Here is a 15624-nt window from a genome sequence, read left to right on the forward strand (position 1 = left end):
ACCCGAGCCGGGGAGCCCGTGGGGCCTTGGGTACGGAGCGGGCGGGCGGGTGAGCGGGCGCCTGGGGTCCCCCGGCGGCGGAGAGAGGCGCGGGGGATGGGGGACAGCCAACTCACAACTCGCGCGGCGGCGGCTGGGAACTTTGTGCCACCCCTGACCAGCCTCAGAGAGGGGGCCTGGGCCCAGGGCAGGGGACAAAAAGTTCCTACGGGTGCGTTCTCGCGAGGAGGCTTGTCCTGAGTCGGCTGAAGTTCTGGATCAGTGTGGGACAGTGATAGAGAAGGTGGAGGGTGGATTGAGATTCCGCTGGGAGGGGTAAGGGTGGCGTGTTGGTGGGCTACCGTGAGTGCTTCTGGGGCCCACCCCGGCCAGAGGACGGGAGGCCCGCAGAGAGCGTGGGTCCAGCCTCGGCCGGGGGTCAGCTGGAAGGAGGAGGCTCCTGCTGCTGTCCCCCCGGCCCAGGTTCTGTGATACACTCCGACTCGGGCTCTGGAGCAGTCAGTGCATGACAGAACTTGGGCCCGAGGGACCTTCTGCACCCGACAGGCACAGTGCCCACCCGGGGCCTGCAGCGGAACATCTGGCTGGAAGTAGAGAGGGCACCAGAGTTGGCCTGTATGGCAGAGGGGGTTGGGCCTGGCCCGTTGTGGACCTTTGGAGCTGGAGTTGCTGAAGCTTGAGGGTGTATCCCTGGGGCCAACAGATCCCAGAGAGGCATGACAGGGTGTCCACCTTGAGAGCTGTTGCTTCAGGAGCCAAAGGCGCTCCCCTCCCCTGTGTCAGTTGCAGGAACCTTCCCTCTACACCATCAAGGCCGTTTTCATCCTGGATAATGATGGGCGCCGGCTGCTGGCCAAGGTAACCCCCAACCCTAATCCACATGGTGGACACTAGAGGGGCCTGAAGATACACGATGGTGCAGCCCCAGGAGCGGAGGTCCCCACCCAGCTGACTCTCCTGTCTCAGGAGAGACTCCACTGTGGTCTATAACTTTGGGCAGCTCAGCTTAGATCCCTCCAGAGGTCATCCTGGCCATCCCGCTGCCTTGTCAGGCTACTGACCCTGAAGTGAGACAGAGGGTCTCCTCTGTTTCTACTCATGTTCCTGAAATGTCTGTCATCCCTCCCATTGGCCAGCTGGACCCTGGACATGGGAGGGGACCCCCTAAGGAGTCAGTGGAGTATCAAGTCTGGGACCCAGAAGTCACGGTCCCCAAATTCTAAGCAAGCCACCTCCACTTTTCTCCTAACAGCTTGGTAAACACCGTTGCAGGAGTCTAAGAATTTGGAGCTAGATTTTAGAGACCATATAATCCAACTCTCTAACTTCACAAATGAAGAAAATGAGGTCTAGAGAAGCTAAATGAGTTGCCTGAGGTCACAAACTGTTAATATCAGGAAATTTGAACTCAGTTTTTTTGACATGAAGCTCAGACTGGTTTTCAGTACACCCCCATTCAATTATCTGATATCCATCCTAGTGAACATGGCCTGAGTTAACCAAACTAGGATAATCCAAAAATAAATTTCCATACTTGACAAAATTAACTGTATCAGCAGGGCTATAGCATCTAAACGAGCTATGAAATGTATTATAGATTGTTGTCCTTTTGTCTGTTTGGGGCTGAAGATGTCTTCCAAATTCTTTTTTGTTCTCATGACATTCTAAAGAGCTTATTCCCCTGCAGCGGGGACCAGCCGGGAGCTTGCTAATTTGCCTACAGATCGGGTACTAAGAGGCACAAAATTGAGAGGTGATCATACCTTGCCCCAGCAGATGGTCTGAGGTGGATCAGGGTTGGGGCCTCCTTCCCGCAGGGCTCATCCATGTTACAACTTAAGAGAGGCTCATAAACTCAAATGAAAAAAGAGTGACTTATTTCTCCAATATATGCCGGGAACTTTTCCCTAGCTATTTCGTATTCACCATAATCCTGTCTGGAGTCAGACTATCCTTAGTGTTGAATCCCAGCTCTGCCTTACAGGCTGTGAGATGTTAGGGAAGCTACCTGACTTCTTCATACCCTAGTTTCCCCATCTAATGGGGTGATAAGTGTTCTGTAATTGGTAGCTGTTAATGGCGCTGCCGTTTTTCCTGTAGGCTCAGGTCAATGTAGAAACAAGAGTGGCTAGTGACCGCCCTGATCCTGAGCACACTGCACATCTGCTGAGTGTACAAGAGCCCCCAAGAAACCAAGAGGGAACTCTAAAATCAGACCTCAAAACTCCCCTACTTTTTATGACATTTTTTGCTTAGAATTTGTGTTTATGGGGGAGTAACTCATCAGCCGCTTCACAGGAGAAAGATGTGGCAGTCTGTTTCCATAAAGATTACAGTCTTGGAAACCCTACAGGGCAGTTCTACCCTGTCATATAGGGTCGCTATGAATCAGAATTAACTGGATGGCAATGGGTTTGGCTTGGTTTAGTGAGCAGGCAGGCCTAGAGGGCAATAAAGGGGAGATGGCCCATCGAGGCAGGGTCAGCCTTGGCGAGCACCCACCATCTCCTGCCACACAGCCAGGGAGGAGCCAGGCTCTGTGGAACAGCTATCACCCCTTCTCCTTCCCCTTCTCATAGTATTATGATGACACATTCCCCTCCACGAAGGAGCAGATGGTCTTTGAGAAAAATGTCTTCAACAAGACCAGCCGGACTGACAGTAAGTGTCCGCCTTTTCCTCCACCAGAACTCTCAGTTGCACACTGTCATCTTCTCCATCTGGACACATCTGTCCCTGTCGGCCTTATACACCCACAGGCTGTTCTTTTCTTCAGAGGCTCTCTTTCCTCTCCTTCCCAGCTGTTCTTCATTCTCTTCCTACAGGGACCTTCACTCCCTATTGCTCTCCATTCCGCCCCTCTCCAGACGTACCCCCCTACCACTCCTAGACCTCTCAGGAAAACAGGGCAACTGTGTTGTAACCCCGCCACCCCCACCGAGCCTAGATTTCACCAAAGGGAACTGTACATGGTGGGGTTTGGGCAGGAGGTTGATCCTGAACTGGGTTTGTTGGCTCCTCGAAATGAGGCAGTCCCTAGAAATGGAGTAGATGGTGGGGACAGGTCATAGGGCAGCCTTATGGTTGTGTCCCTACTGCTGCTTTTTCCAAGGGTTCCTTGGAAAAGGAAGAAGGAAATAGAGGGAGAGGCACAAAGCTGGAGATGGGGAAGAGAGGCCAGGCTGGGGCCAGCAGAGGTGCCCAGGACTGAAAGCCCCTTCTGCTTCTAGGCGAGATTGCATTTTTTGGGGGCATGACCATCGTCTACAAGAGCAGCATCGACCTCTTCCTGTATGTGGTGGGCTCATCCCACGAGAATGAGGTAAATTCAGGAGGCCGGGGTGGCAGGGAGGGTCTGTCAGGAGGAAATGCCTTGGAGTCTGGGGTAGAGACTAGATTCTGGAGGGGTCACCATTGGTACCTCTCCTTCCAGGCTCCTGTAGTGGAGAGATGCACACAGAATGGTTCTGTCTGGGACAGTGTGTATCCATGATGCCTCTTAGCTTCCCTGAGAACCAGAAATAAAGTCAACACTCTCTGTGCAGGGAGCTTGTTTCTTTCTTAAACATAAGGATACATTCAGTGTCCCTTAGTGAAACACTCCCATATTTCCCAACCCAGACAAGGGAAGTCCCCTCTAAGGTAACACTGCAGTCAGTCTCCTGCTACGGCTCCAGCCCAGACCTCTTGGAAGAGCGAGAACTGCCCAGGCAAGTGCTGAGTTCTCCCCTGGGCCTTCTCAACCTCAAGCGGTCTTGTTTTCTTCCCCCATCCCCAGCTGATGCTCATGGCTGTTCTCACCTGCCTGTTTGAGTCTCTGAACCACATGTTAAGGTGAGTAAGGCTCTCTGCCCTCTAAGACTCCCAGCCCCACAGGCCTTGATACATCACAGAGACAAGGCCCTTCCTCCCTGCTTTTCTCCCGAAGTCCCTGCAAGACTGAGACTGGAACCTGAGCAGCCTCCCCCAAGCCCCCTGACCACCTAGGGGTCACCCAGAGCAGAGTTAGGCAGAGGGTATGTCCAGGTGGACTCTGGGTCCATGGCAGATGAGGTGTCAATGCCCAAAGTGTGGGAAGTCTGGGAAGGTGGGGCTCAAAAAAGCAGACCTGCCCTGTGCTCAGGAACCCCTTGCCCAACCCCTGCCCTCACTGCCTTTTACATGCCTCCTCCCAGTCCTTTTTTGGGGGCGGGGCGGGGGCTGGATGGAGAATGAGGCAGTGTTTAGAGAGGAAGTGTCTGCCTCACCTAGGCAGGGTTCCTGTTCCTCCTGGCCATTGGGAGGCTCAAGAGTTTATGTCTGCCTTCAGGAAGAATGTGGAGAAGCGCTGGCTGCTGGAGAACATGGACGGAGCCTTCTTAGTGCTGGACGAAATTGTGGATGGCGGGTGAGGAGGGGAATGGAGAGAAGAGGGAGTGGTCAGGGACACTCAAAGCAAGAAGGTACTTTGAAGGCTCATCAGGTCTAGATTACACCATGTACATTGTTGGCTCTCTGGCCAACTTCTCCCTCCCTTCCACCAGCATACTTCCAGTTAACCCATTCCACTCTTTATCCTTACCCCTGCCCTGACCATGGGAATGGAAATGGATTTCAATATTAGCCAAAGCCAAGCCCAAATAAAAAAGGTATCTGATGTCAAAATATGGTAGAATGTTGAGAAGGCAGGATTTGGGGGAAGTCCGGTTTGATCTCCAGTGCCCAGGAAAAGCAGGCAGCACTTGCCCCTCCCTGGAAAGACTTCATCAGGCAGAGTCCTGATAGCTCCACACCTTCCACTCCTAGAGCTCAACTCTTATACCTAGGGCCAGTTACTTATTCTCCCTGAGCCTTACTTTCTCCATCTTTAAAATAGGGATTGTGGGAATTAAATGAGGTAATGTATTTGAAGCTCATAGTTCTTGCTCAATAAAAGTTGCCTCCTATTAGCATGCTATTATAGTCTTAAGAAGTTAGAAGTCCTTATGAAAAGGGTTGGTTGGTGGATTTCCTTGGGGGGCAGTATTCAGGGAGAGAAAGAAGTTTTGACTGTGGGGCAAAAGGATAATAGAAACTTCTTGAGCACCTTAAAAACATCCACATGCCCCTATAATTACATTCATTTTATAGATAAAACAGGCTCAGAGATTGAAGTGACTTTCCCAAGGTCACACAGCTTGGGAGTGGAAGACAAAGATCTAAAACCTTGTGCATGGTTCCAGAGGTTGTGTTCTTTCCACTACATGGTATGCCACTGCACTGGGCTGGGGAGGAGGGCTCTGGGAAATTAGATACTGCAGAATTCTTCCCCTCTTCCCTCTGTAGTTATTGACTGTCTACTCCTGCTAAGCCTATGGTAACTGCTGGGATCCAGTGAGTAGAGTAAGACCAGGTTTTGTGGAACTGGAAATGTATACAATTTAGGGGAATCTTTAAGAAAAAAACCTACAACATTACAAATACAAAATGAAATATGAGGTCTTAGAAGGGCCTATATAAGAAAGGACACCTGAAGTATAAGTTTTATAAGCTACAGGGTCTCTGCCTCTCAATAAAGCCCAGTCTCCCACGAAGGAAAGCCTGGGAAGCGCCAGTAGGGAGGCAACATGTGAACTGGAGCCTTGGCTTGGTGATGCTTCTGTCTTTATGAATTAAACAGCCTCTGGCTAGGGAGTCTGGGGCTGAGGGTGCCCAGCCCAGGGAGGGGGTCTGGAAGACGCTCTCAAGAAATGTTTGTTCACTTCTCTTGGATTGGTACAAAAGAGAGAGAAAACTAAGCTTCTGCCCTCAGGGATCCTCACCGGATGAAAAGGAAAGCCAGTTTCTGTCATCTCTGACGGAGATGGTATCACCCTACCTACCCACAATGATAGGTGCTCACACCCCGTGCACACCTGCACACACCCACAAATGGCCCCCAGTGCATCATGTAAGTGCCCATTACCTGAGACAAGCCTGGATAAATTTGGATCTATCAAAAGGAAAGGTAGTTTGGCGGTTCCTCAAAAAGTTAAACATGGAATTACCATATGACCCAGCAATTCCACTCCTACGTATATACCCAAAAGACTTGAAAGCAGGGACTGAAACAGATACTTGTATATCAGTGTTCATTGCAGTATTATTCACAATAGCCAAAAGGTAGAAATAATCCAAGTGTCCATCACTTGGGTTGAACGGATAAACAAAGTGTGGTATATCTGTACGATGGAATATTATTCGGCCATAAAAAGGAATGAAGTTCTGATACATGCCACAATATAGACGAACCTTGAAAACATGCTAAGTATGAAAGAAGCCAGCCACAAAAGGACAAATATGATTTCACTTATATGAAATATCTAGAATAGGTAAATTCATAGAGACGGAAAGTAGATTAGAGGTTACCAGGGGCTGAAGGAAGTGGGAAATGAGGAATGATTGTTTAATAGGTAGAGCTTCTGTTTGGGGTGATGTAAAAGTTTTGGAAATAGATAGTGGTGATGGTTGTACAACACTGGGAATATAATTAATGCTACTGAATTATACACTTAAAAATGGTTTAAATAACACATTTCATGTTATATATATTTTACCACAATTTAAAAAGAGAAAGGGATGGAAGATAGATTTGACTTTTGGAGTTCCTTTTTTTTTTGCCTACAACATGGCCTTACGACATAAAATAATAGCGAAACAAGATAAGAACCCTAGGGGGCTTCCCTTCCTTCACTGCGTCCGAGTCTTATTACCAGGAATAATCCATCCCTAGGCCCAGAAGGTGAAGTGAACTTTCAAGAGCTTGGAGTTTTGTGAATTCCTGCTTTTGATAACCTGGTCATTCTATACTGGACTGCCTTTCACCTGACTTCAAAGTTTTTGCCCAGTGACAACCAAATGGGTTTGAAATGTAGAGGGATCAGAGCTGAGGGCTTGCCCACGCTGAGGGAGAGTTCTGCTTTGAGCAGTATCAGTGGGAAGACACCTGGAGGGGTTTGTTGCAACATGTCTTGAGTAGAGGGAGAGGAGGCAGAGGGGAGAATCATGTCACCAATTTTCCTCCTGGTTTTTCTTTCATCTTGTAGTGTGATTCTGGAGAGCGACCCCCAGCAAGTGATCCAGAAAGTGAATTTTCGGGTAAGAGTCTTCCTGCACCCCCCCCCCATCACTCCCATCTCCTCCAGGCTGGGCAAACCACCCCTCCTGTCCTCCCTGTGTTGTGGGGCTGTCGGGGCCAGGATAGTGGATACCCAAGCTCCTCTACAGAACCAATCACTTGAATGATGCACTTGGTAGGCACAGGAGTTGGGGGACTTAGTTAATAAAAGACATAGTCCTATCCACTCCCTTCCCTCTGGGATCACCAGGCCCCTCACCATCTCCCTAGTGGAACTCTGACTCATGGTAACCCCATGTACATATATGTGTCAGAGTAGAACTTGGCTCCATATGGTTTTCAGTGGCTGATTGTTCTTGTTGAGAATATACACAGCAAAACATACACCAAGTCAACGGTTTCTACATGTACAATTCAATGACACTGATTAGATTCTTCAAGTTGTGCAACCATTCTCACCTTCCTTTTCTGAGTTGTTCCTCCCCCGTTAACAAACTCACTGTCCTCTAAGGTTCCTATCTAATCTTTCAAGCTGCTGTTGTCAAATTGATCTCATATAGATAGTTCTTAAAAGAGCATAATGGTCAAAGCAGGCCTTTTTTACTAGTTAAGCTAAACTGTTGTTTGGTTTTAAGAAGACTTCAGGGGATATTTTTGGCTTAGGTTTAAAGATTATCTCAGGACAATAATTTCAGGGGTTCATCTAGCTTCCATGGCTCCAGAAAGTCTTGAGTCCATGAGAATTTGAAATTCTTTTCTACATTTTCCCCGTTTTGATCAGGATTTTTCTATAGAACCTTTGATTAAAATGTTCAGTAATGGTAGCTGGGCACCATCTACTTCTTCTGATCTCAGTGGCAAAGGAGGCAGTTGTTCATGGAGGCAATTAACCACACATTCCATTTCCTCCTCCTATTCCTGTCTCTCCTTCCTCTGTTGCTCTAGGCAAATTGAGACCCATTGTAGTGCCTTGGGTGGTAGCTTGCAAGCTTTTAAGACCTCAGGCACTGTGTAACAAACTAGGAGATAGAACAGAACTAAATACATTATTAGGCCAACTAACTGGGATGTCCCATGAAACCATGACCCTAAACTTCCAAACCAAGGAACCAAATCCCATGAAGTTTTTGGTTGTACATAAGCAGTCTCAGCAGCTACTCTTTTTTGGTTATTGTCGTCATTTTTGTAAACATGTCTGTCACACAATTTTTTAGTGACTGATTTTTTGATAGTAGATCACTAGGCCTTTCTTCCAAGGTGCCTCTGAGTAGACTCGAACCTCCAGCCTTTTGGTTAGCAGTGAGTGTATTAACCATTTGTACCACTGGGGGACTCCAGTGGGAAGTACAGATACTGGGAAATAAATCCTCCAAGAGACACCAGGTGGCTGTCTCAGCCTTGAGGTTTTGGGGTGGAGTATATGGATAGGCATCACTCTGCCTGGTTTGGCTTTCTGAGGTCTGGAGGGAACCTTTCTTGCCCTCTTTATTCTTCCTCACCCCGTAACTTTCACATACCATAGAAGGGCCCTAGGGGTCCTAGCTTCCAAATGAAAGATGCAGAACTTCAACTAGATCACCCCCAACCATTGCACCACCCCACCCCACTCCACTCCCAAGGCCGCCTTCTTCACCACTCTGACCTGATACTCTCACCCTGGCCTGACCCCACCCTCATCCCACCCTCTGACTTTGTTTCTCTGCAGGCAGACGATGGCGGCTTGACTGAACAGAGCGTGGCCCAGGTAGGCCCCCTGCATCTGCCCTGGCCAGAAATAGGCTAGAGGCCAAGGAGAACAGAGCATCCCAGGGGGGCCTAGGGAGGCGATCAAGGCTGAGAAATCAGGGTACCAGAAGAAAGCGTGGAGGCAGTGACAGGCCATCTCTCGGAGAGAGTTGATGGAGGTTTCCAGGGTCTCTAAGGTGGTGGGGAGTTGGGTATTCACATATGGATGGACGTGTCACCAGCAGCCCACCTCATCTCCTTGCTTGATTTAGTTGGGTTGAACCCCAGGATAATCTGAACCCTGGAGGTAGCTGGGTCATTTGTCCCCAAAGTCGATCTGGAGACTCAGGCCCCTGATGGCTACCCCCAACCTGGAAAGGATACCAAAATATGAGTTTGCCTCCAAACCCTTACCCCTCACCACTTAGGGTCCACCCAGGGATTGTCAAAGAACTCTTAAACTCATGATAGATCTAACTTTCCCCACTTCCTGCTTACCACCTTGCCCCTGAGTGACCTGGATGTGGAAAAGTCCACCCGCACCATACCCTCTGCATGGGCCTACCTGGGGGTGCAGGGGGGCGGGAGGGGGAGATTGCCTGTATCTGTGGCCTGATGGGTCTCCCAGCTGTGCAGACGTCCTGCTTGTCAGGCTGACTGTCTTGACCTCCATTCTGTCTGTCTGCAGGTCTTTCTGCCCAGACTAATCCTGCTTTTATGGAGCTTCCTGCCCTGGCACTAACTACCTCTGCTGTGTGGCCCAGGCCGAGATGGGTCTGTGCCATCTCGTGTGGAGCCCTAGGTGTGGTGTCTACTTCCCTGTCACTGCCCTTGGTGCTCACCCTGACTTTCCCTGCTCCTGATTCTCCGTGCTTCCTCAGACCCTGCTGAAATCAGCCACATGGGGATTTTCAGGGCGGAAATAAGGAGCTGATGAATAGGGCAGATAAGAACACAGGCTCTGGTGTAAGTCATTTCAGGATATATATTCTACCTTACAATCTCTGAGCTGTGTGACCTAGGGCAAGTTACTTGGCCTCTCTGGGCTTCACATATGAACAGGACCCTCCTCATAAGAGTTGTTAGGAGAATTAGATGAACTAAGGCATGGAAAGCACTTAGCACGGCAAATTATACATGCTCAGTAAATGTTAACCATTATTATTTTCCAAAGAAGGAAAGAATGAAGGCAGCATTCGTGTGGGTAGAATTCTTGGATAAAAGCTAAGAAACTGCAGGAAACGAATGAAAGATAAAAGAAAGTTAGATTGCAGCTGGGTTCTGGAAGGCTGTGTAGGAGGAAGGGACATCACAGGGTGGGATAGACCCTCTCTGGAAGGGAATGAGGCTTAATGGCCACAAGGATCATCTTTGGGACTGGTGTACACATACCTGGGGCCCCAGCTGTGTTGGCATTGTGTGCACACAGGGTTATGGATTTGTGCAAAAAACTGAACTGAGACTTCTCAGCAGGGTGAGAGAGTGCACATACGTGGGTACAGATGTCCCGGGGCAGGGCTGGCCAGCCACCCTTTGCCAACTGTGCCACATCAGCAGCGGGTGGAGGTGGGGTGCCAGCCAAGGCCAGATCTAGGGGTTTGCGGAAGCTTCTGAGCATAGGAAGTACCTGGCCTGGGCCCAGTCTCTGCCTGGCATTGTGGGTGGGGGCTTGCATGGCATGGCATGGGGGAGACGGGAGCCACTACCATACCCACAGGGTGCAGATGCAGGAACTGGGTGGCTGGGCAGGCTCTGGCCTGGGGTGGGAGCTGGCTGCAGCCAGTTTGGGCTGCCGTCTCCACCTAAGCCAGGCAGAGATGGGCTGCTGCCACCTAGTGAACAGGAATTGCAGGGACTCTTAGGGAAGATGAGCTGTAGACCTTCCACTCTGTGCAGAGTTGTGGAAGAAAGTTACCTGACATTCCCCATCCCCCACCCCCCAAATCTCTCTCTCAACCTTTCCCCCCATCCCTCAGGTTCTTCAGTCTGCCAAGGAACAAATTAGATGGTCATTACTGAAATGATGGCTGTGGATTTAAGGCTCCCCGCCCCCGGAACATTTCCCCTATCCTGGAAAAAGCCCAAAGACCCCAGAGGACAGGAGAAAATCCTTTGTGTCCCCAGACTCTGCCTGGAACTGACTCCTGAGATCCCTGCTAGGGACTCTGAAATGCAAAGGTTTGGCCCCAGCACTGAGTCATCCCTTCTCACGCCCTGGCCTGCCCACTGGGGCATGGGAACCAGCTGAGCTGCTTTAACTCAGACCTTAGGCATCCCTGGCAGCCAGCCCTAATAAACCTGCTTTTGTCTCCTGGCCTGGAGAGTGTGTGTGTCTGTTCCATATCCAAGCTCATGCACTTCTGTGGCTCATCTTCAGGGATTCCCAGTACCGGGGTGTTATCCCTGTGGTTGTGGAGGGTAATGGGTCAAGGGAAAGTGGACTGTGTAACATAGGAGTGTAACACAGATACCACGTTGCTCCGTGTGTCGTGGGGTGGGCTGTGTAGGATTTTGTGGCACGGTAAAAGAGTAATACTGGGAAGAGCAGTGCATACTTCCTGGAAAGGGAGAGCAATAGATGGGGGTGCCCGATTTTGTGTGTGCAGTACACAGTTGGTGATCCTGCTGGGGATTTCTTGAGCCACTTTTTCCATTCCCAGTCTCCGGAGGGGAAGGGAGTAAAGGCTTCCTCCGGCCAAACTGAGAAACACCATGACTGTTTTTCTTGGCATGCCTGAGACCACGGAATTCCTATACTGGCACACGCCCTGGGCACTCGGGCCCTACAAGCTTGCGTTGGCTCAGCCCAGGTGCTGCGGGAGGAGGGGGGGAAGCATCGGTCAGCCCCCACTATGCATGTGTCCAGCACACCCACTGCGCTCCATTGAGTGTGAAGGATTGCAGGTCGGGAGGGAAAGAAGGGCATCCCAAGGGCAAGACGGGAAGGATGGAGATGCATTTCTGTGGGACGCGAGACCTCTTCTCCCTCTGCCCCAGAACCTCCTGTTTCTCACTTTCTTTCCCTGATGTGTACACTTTCTGCGTCTATGTACGACCATCCCCTAGCGTACCTAACATTCCGTCCCTGCACCGCTCTCTTCCCACTATCTCTTGGTGACTGCTGGGGCCAGTTCATGTCCCGCCCTGGCCCCGCCCTTCGCAGGCGTCGAGCGCAACAGGGAACCCCGCCCCTGGACAGCATCCGCGATCCTGTAGCGCCTCCTGGAGGGAACGGTGGGAAACGCGCTCCCTCCGGGTCCCACTCGCCTGATTAGCTCCGCCCCCAGGGCGGGACAGACCACTGCTCTTCTACGTAGCTCGCTGGTCTCCGACTCGGGCGACAGTGCGTTGCCCTAGCAACCAGCCCAGGTGACTGCCCTGCAAGTCCTGCGCCAGCTTGGGCGCACGAATTTCCGATAGCCACTACAAATAAGAAAGCGGCGAGCCCCGCGTGTTAATAGAGGCTGTCCCTGTGGGTAATCACGTCCTACATTATAAAACCCTCTAAGGATTGAATATTTATATAGGGCATGACTACTTTGGTAATGAGAGAAAAATGATGAAAGTATAGTTATGTAAACATATACACTGTAAACATTGTGTGTACAACCCATTCCAGTAAACAGTGCAAAAAGATATTCCAAAGGGGGGGGGAATGGTATGCAATTAAATACCAAAGAGTGCAGGGACCTGCGTGGTGACGGGAAATGAGAAATTCTCCAGAAATACTTCGGCAAATATACGACCACAGCCGGTGCCCGGCTCCAGCCACCGTCCCTAAGCAACCCCAAGGACGGTAGGGGCAAAATCCCTTCCTAGCAACCCAATCACACCCGCCAAGGCCCGACAATTCCAGCTGTGCTGGGACCAGAGTGGGGAGAGACAGGCACGAGCCTGGTGCTTCACACGTACTGGGGTAGGGCTCACTCAGTCCTGTGAGTTACGCGATACTATCCCCATTTTACGGAAGGGAACACCAAGCCTCTGAAAGGTTAAGTGTTTGCGGCAGTTTTCACAGAACCCGGCTCCGGAGGGGGAGCTGCTGGGGGTGAGGTGACTTTCCAGACTCCCCCCCACCCCGCCCTAGGATCCGACACCCTCGCCCACACAGGATCTGTACTGGGTTAAGAGGAGTGAGCTGAGGAGGCATGGTAATGGCAGAGGCAACCAAAGTTTCCTCGCCCTCTGTGGCTAAAGGACTATGGGGGGGGGGGTCTGCAAAGGAGCAGACTCCACACTCGTGACGGGAAGACCGCGAGCCCGGAGGGCAGCGCAGTGTGGCAGGAGGACCCGAGGAGGGCTGGCGGGGAGGGGGCGCTGCTCCTCCCCGAGGCGCCCGAGTTTGCAGGCCGGCCTTCTGGGGGCCGCTGCGGAGACCTCGCTGGGGCAGGAGGGACGGCCAGCCACTGCCCTGCGGCCCCCTCTCGGCGCCCGCAGCCCGGCGAAGCCGCCAGGACGGCGGGCCTGGCCGTCGGCCCAGAGCTCTCCCCGCTGGCACCGGCTCTCCCCAGACGGCTTATTAGCGGCTACCACGGACCCAAGCCAGCGGGCAGGGAGGACCCGGAGGGCAGGGGCGCCATCTGCGAAGCCCGGGTTTCCGGAAGGGCGGTCGGCGGTTCCTGGCGGGAGCGGCCGCGGTCTGCCTTCCCTCTCCTCTCATCCCCACGGCCCCACCCCGTCACTCTGCATCCTCCCTCCTCCCCATCGTGGGCGACCCAGAGGGTCCCGAGTGTGTGTGAGGAAGGAGGAATTGGCATCGGGGTATGTCAGAAACCCAGACCCCAGGAGCCTGGGCACAGCCTCAGGGCGCGCACAGAAACACTGACCCCAGGGCTCTAGTGCGGGAGGGGACCTTAGCCACACCCAGATCCAGTTGAGGGCACAGAGGATGCGCAGCCGGGCCCTCGGGCCCCCTTTATACCACCTAGAACCAGTCGCCCCCTCTCGGGCTCTCCGCGCCCCCTGCTTTCCCGCCATTGGCTGGCAGGAAGGCAGGGCTTATTGGGTTGGCTTGCATCCAGACAGTGATGGATGGCTCCCCGCGGACTGGACAGCGGCCAGGCGGATGTCACTGCTGGGCTGCGCGGATTGGCGGAGGCGGGGCCAGCCCGGCCGAGGGTGTAGGGGTGGGACGCCCGGGGTGGGAGGGGTGACTGGGGACCCGCCTGAGGCTCAAACTTTCTGTGCCCTCAACACCCTTTTGAAACTGTACTATACTTTTAGGGAGAAAGAAAAACCTTACCTCTAAAGTCCCAGTAGCTACCCATTAACTCCGGAACCTGAGGTAGGCAAATAATTTACCCAAAGCAGGTTGGGCACAACCCTACAGGCCACCTTTCCCCCCAACCTGGCTCTCATCCTTTCAACAATATTCATCCATTCATTCAAATATTTGAGTGTTTACCACGAACCAGAAGAAAGGGAGGGACACTGATTAGAAGCGATTGGGGCCACAGGACAGTGGGGTGAAGATGGGGATTGAAAGGAGGGAAGGGATTTGAGAGAGATTTCAAGGTAGAAATACCTTTAAATCTCAGATGATGTTGCTTGATCTGAGTAGTAGTAAAAATTCACAGCACTTACGTTTAAGATCGGTGCTCTTCGCTCTAGGTGAGTCATACTTCAATAAAAAAAGAAAAAAATTAATCAAATAGCTGCCAAATTATATTCTATCAGCTTTTGTATGGTCCTCATCTGTTCCCTATTCATCTCTACCAAATAAAAATGGAAACTATCTCAATGAAATGACAGTGGTTGTGAAACAAATGTAGAATGTATACTGTACAGGTAGATGAGTGCCATCCCTTAAAATGGTCTCCTTGGAAAGAAAAGTAGTATTGTAAAATAATAATAATAATAGTAAATTGAAATTCTTTTTTGGAATGAATTCTTCCAACAGACATTTACTAAGTGGCTGTTCTGAGCCAGGCACCTTGCTGGGTCTTGGTGGGAGCTTCTAAGATGAATTGGAAGACACAGTTCCTGACTCAAGGAGATGACAACTTGGCTGGGAACAAAGTTGTGTATGCAGATGATGAAATTATCAACATTCATAGACTAGGCTCACAGAGGAGATGGTGTATTACATAGTATTTGACAGAAAGAAGATGGGGAAAGAGACACTAAAAGGGAGCAACAATATAATAATGTACAGAAGCCCCATCTTGTTTAAGGAATTAAACAAGTAGGCAAATGTCACTCAAATGGAGGACTGACGTCGGGGGCATGGCTGGAAGGCTGGGGTGTACTGAGACATAAAACTTCTCCCTAGACAGGTCACAACTGGATCACAGAGGGCATGAAATGCTATGCTAAAAAATAACTACCATTTACTGAGTTTCCTACTCTGTACACTTTAGAAATACTATTGTCCTCAAAACAACCTAAGGAAGTAGATGTTGTTAGCCCTATTTTACAAATGAAGAAACTGAGGGCCTAAGAGCTTAAATAATTTGTCTTGGGCATAGAGGTGAGATTTTAAACCCATTTCCGACTTACTCCATTACCCAGTGCTCTTCTTGCCAAACACAGCTAAAGAGCTTGGCTTGTATTCTGAAGTTAACAGGGAGCCATTGAAGATTTTCGTGTGGTTAAGTGATATCAAGTCTGTGCTTTGAGAGCAAAACTCTGCCAGCAACATGGAATATGAATTAAAGAAGGGATAGGGTCATTTTATGATCCACAGAAGGAAATCATTTTCATTACACTCACTTCTCATTCTTTATCTAAAACAGTGCCACCCAGCTTGATCTCATTCACCAGTTTGCAAAAATCAAGTCCATTCTCAGAACTTTTGAATTAATTCAGATAATTACAGGCAACCA

At 50.6% G+C, this 15624-nt stretch overlaps 1 protein-coding gene across 1 annotated transcript in view; it reads left to right on the forward strand.

Annotated features, from left to right (window-relative positions):
• COPZ2 (COPI coat complex subunit zeta 2) overlaps positions 1–10954 on the forward strand; it is a 20676-nt gene extending 9722 nt beyond the window's left edge. The window contains exons 4-11 of the mRNA XM_004378118.2: positions 790–858; positions 2580–2661; positions 3231–3322; positions 3779–3834; positions 4310–4387; positions 7044–7095; positions 8781–8819; positions 10777–10954. Coding sequence (XP_004378175.1) covers positions 790–858; positions 2580–2661; positions 3231–3322; positions 3779–3834; positions 4310–4387; positions 7044–7095; positions 8781–8819; positions 10777–10824 — 516 coding nt within the window. The 3' untranslated portion in view covers positions 10825–10954. The remainder of the gene's footprint in view (positions 1–789; positions 859–2579; positions 2662–3230; positions 3323–3778; positions 3835–4309; positions 4388–7043; positions 7096–8780; positions 8820–10776) is intronic.
• Positions 10955–15624: the final 4670 nt, after the last annotated feature.

Source organism: Trichechus manatus, unplaced genomic scaffold, assembly GCF_000243295.1.
Source record: "Trichechus manatus latirostris isolate Lorelei unplaced genomic scaffold, TriManLat1.0 scaffold00054, whole genome shotgun sequence".
Lineage (NCBI taxonomy): Eukaryota > Metazoa > Chordata > Mammalia > Sirenia > Trichechidae > Trichechus > Trichechus manatus.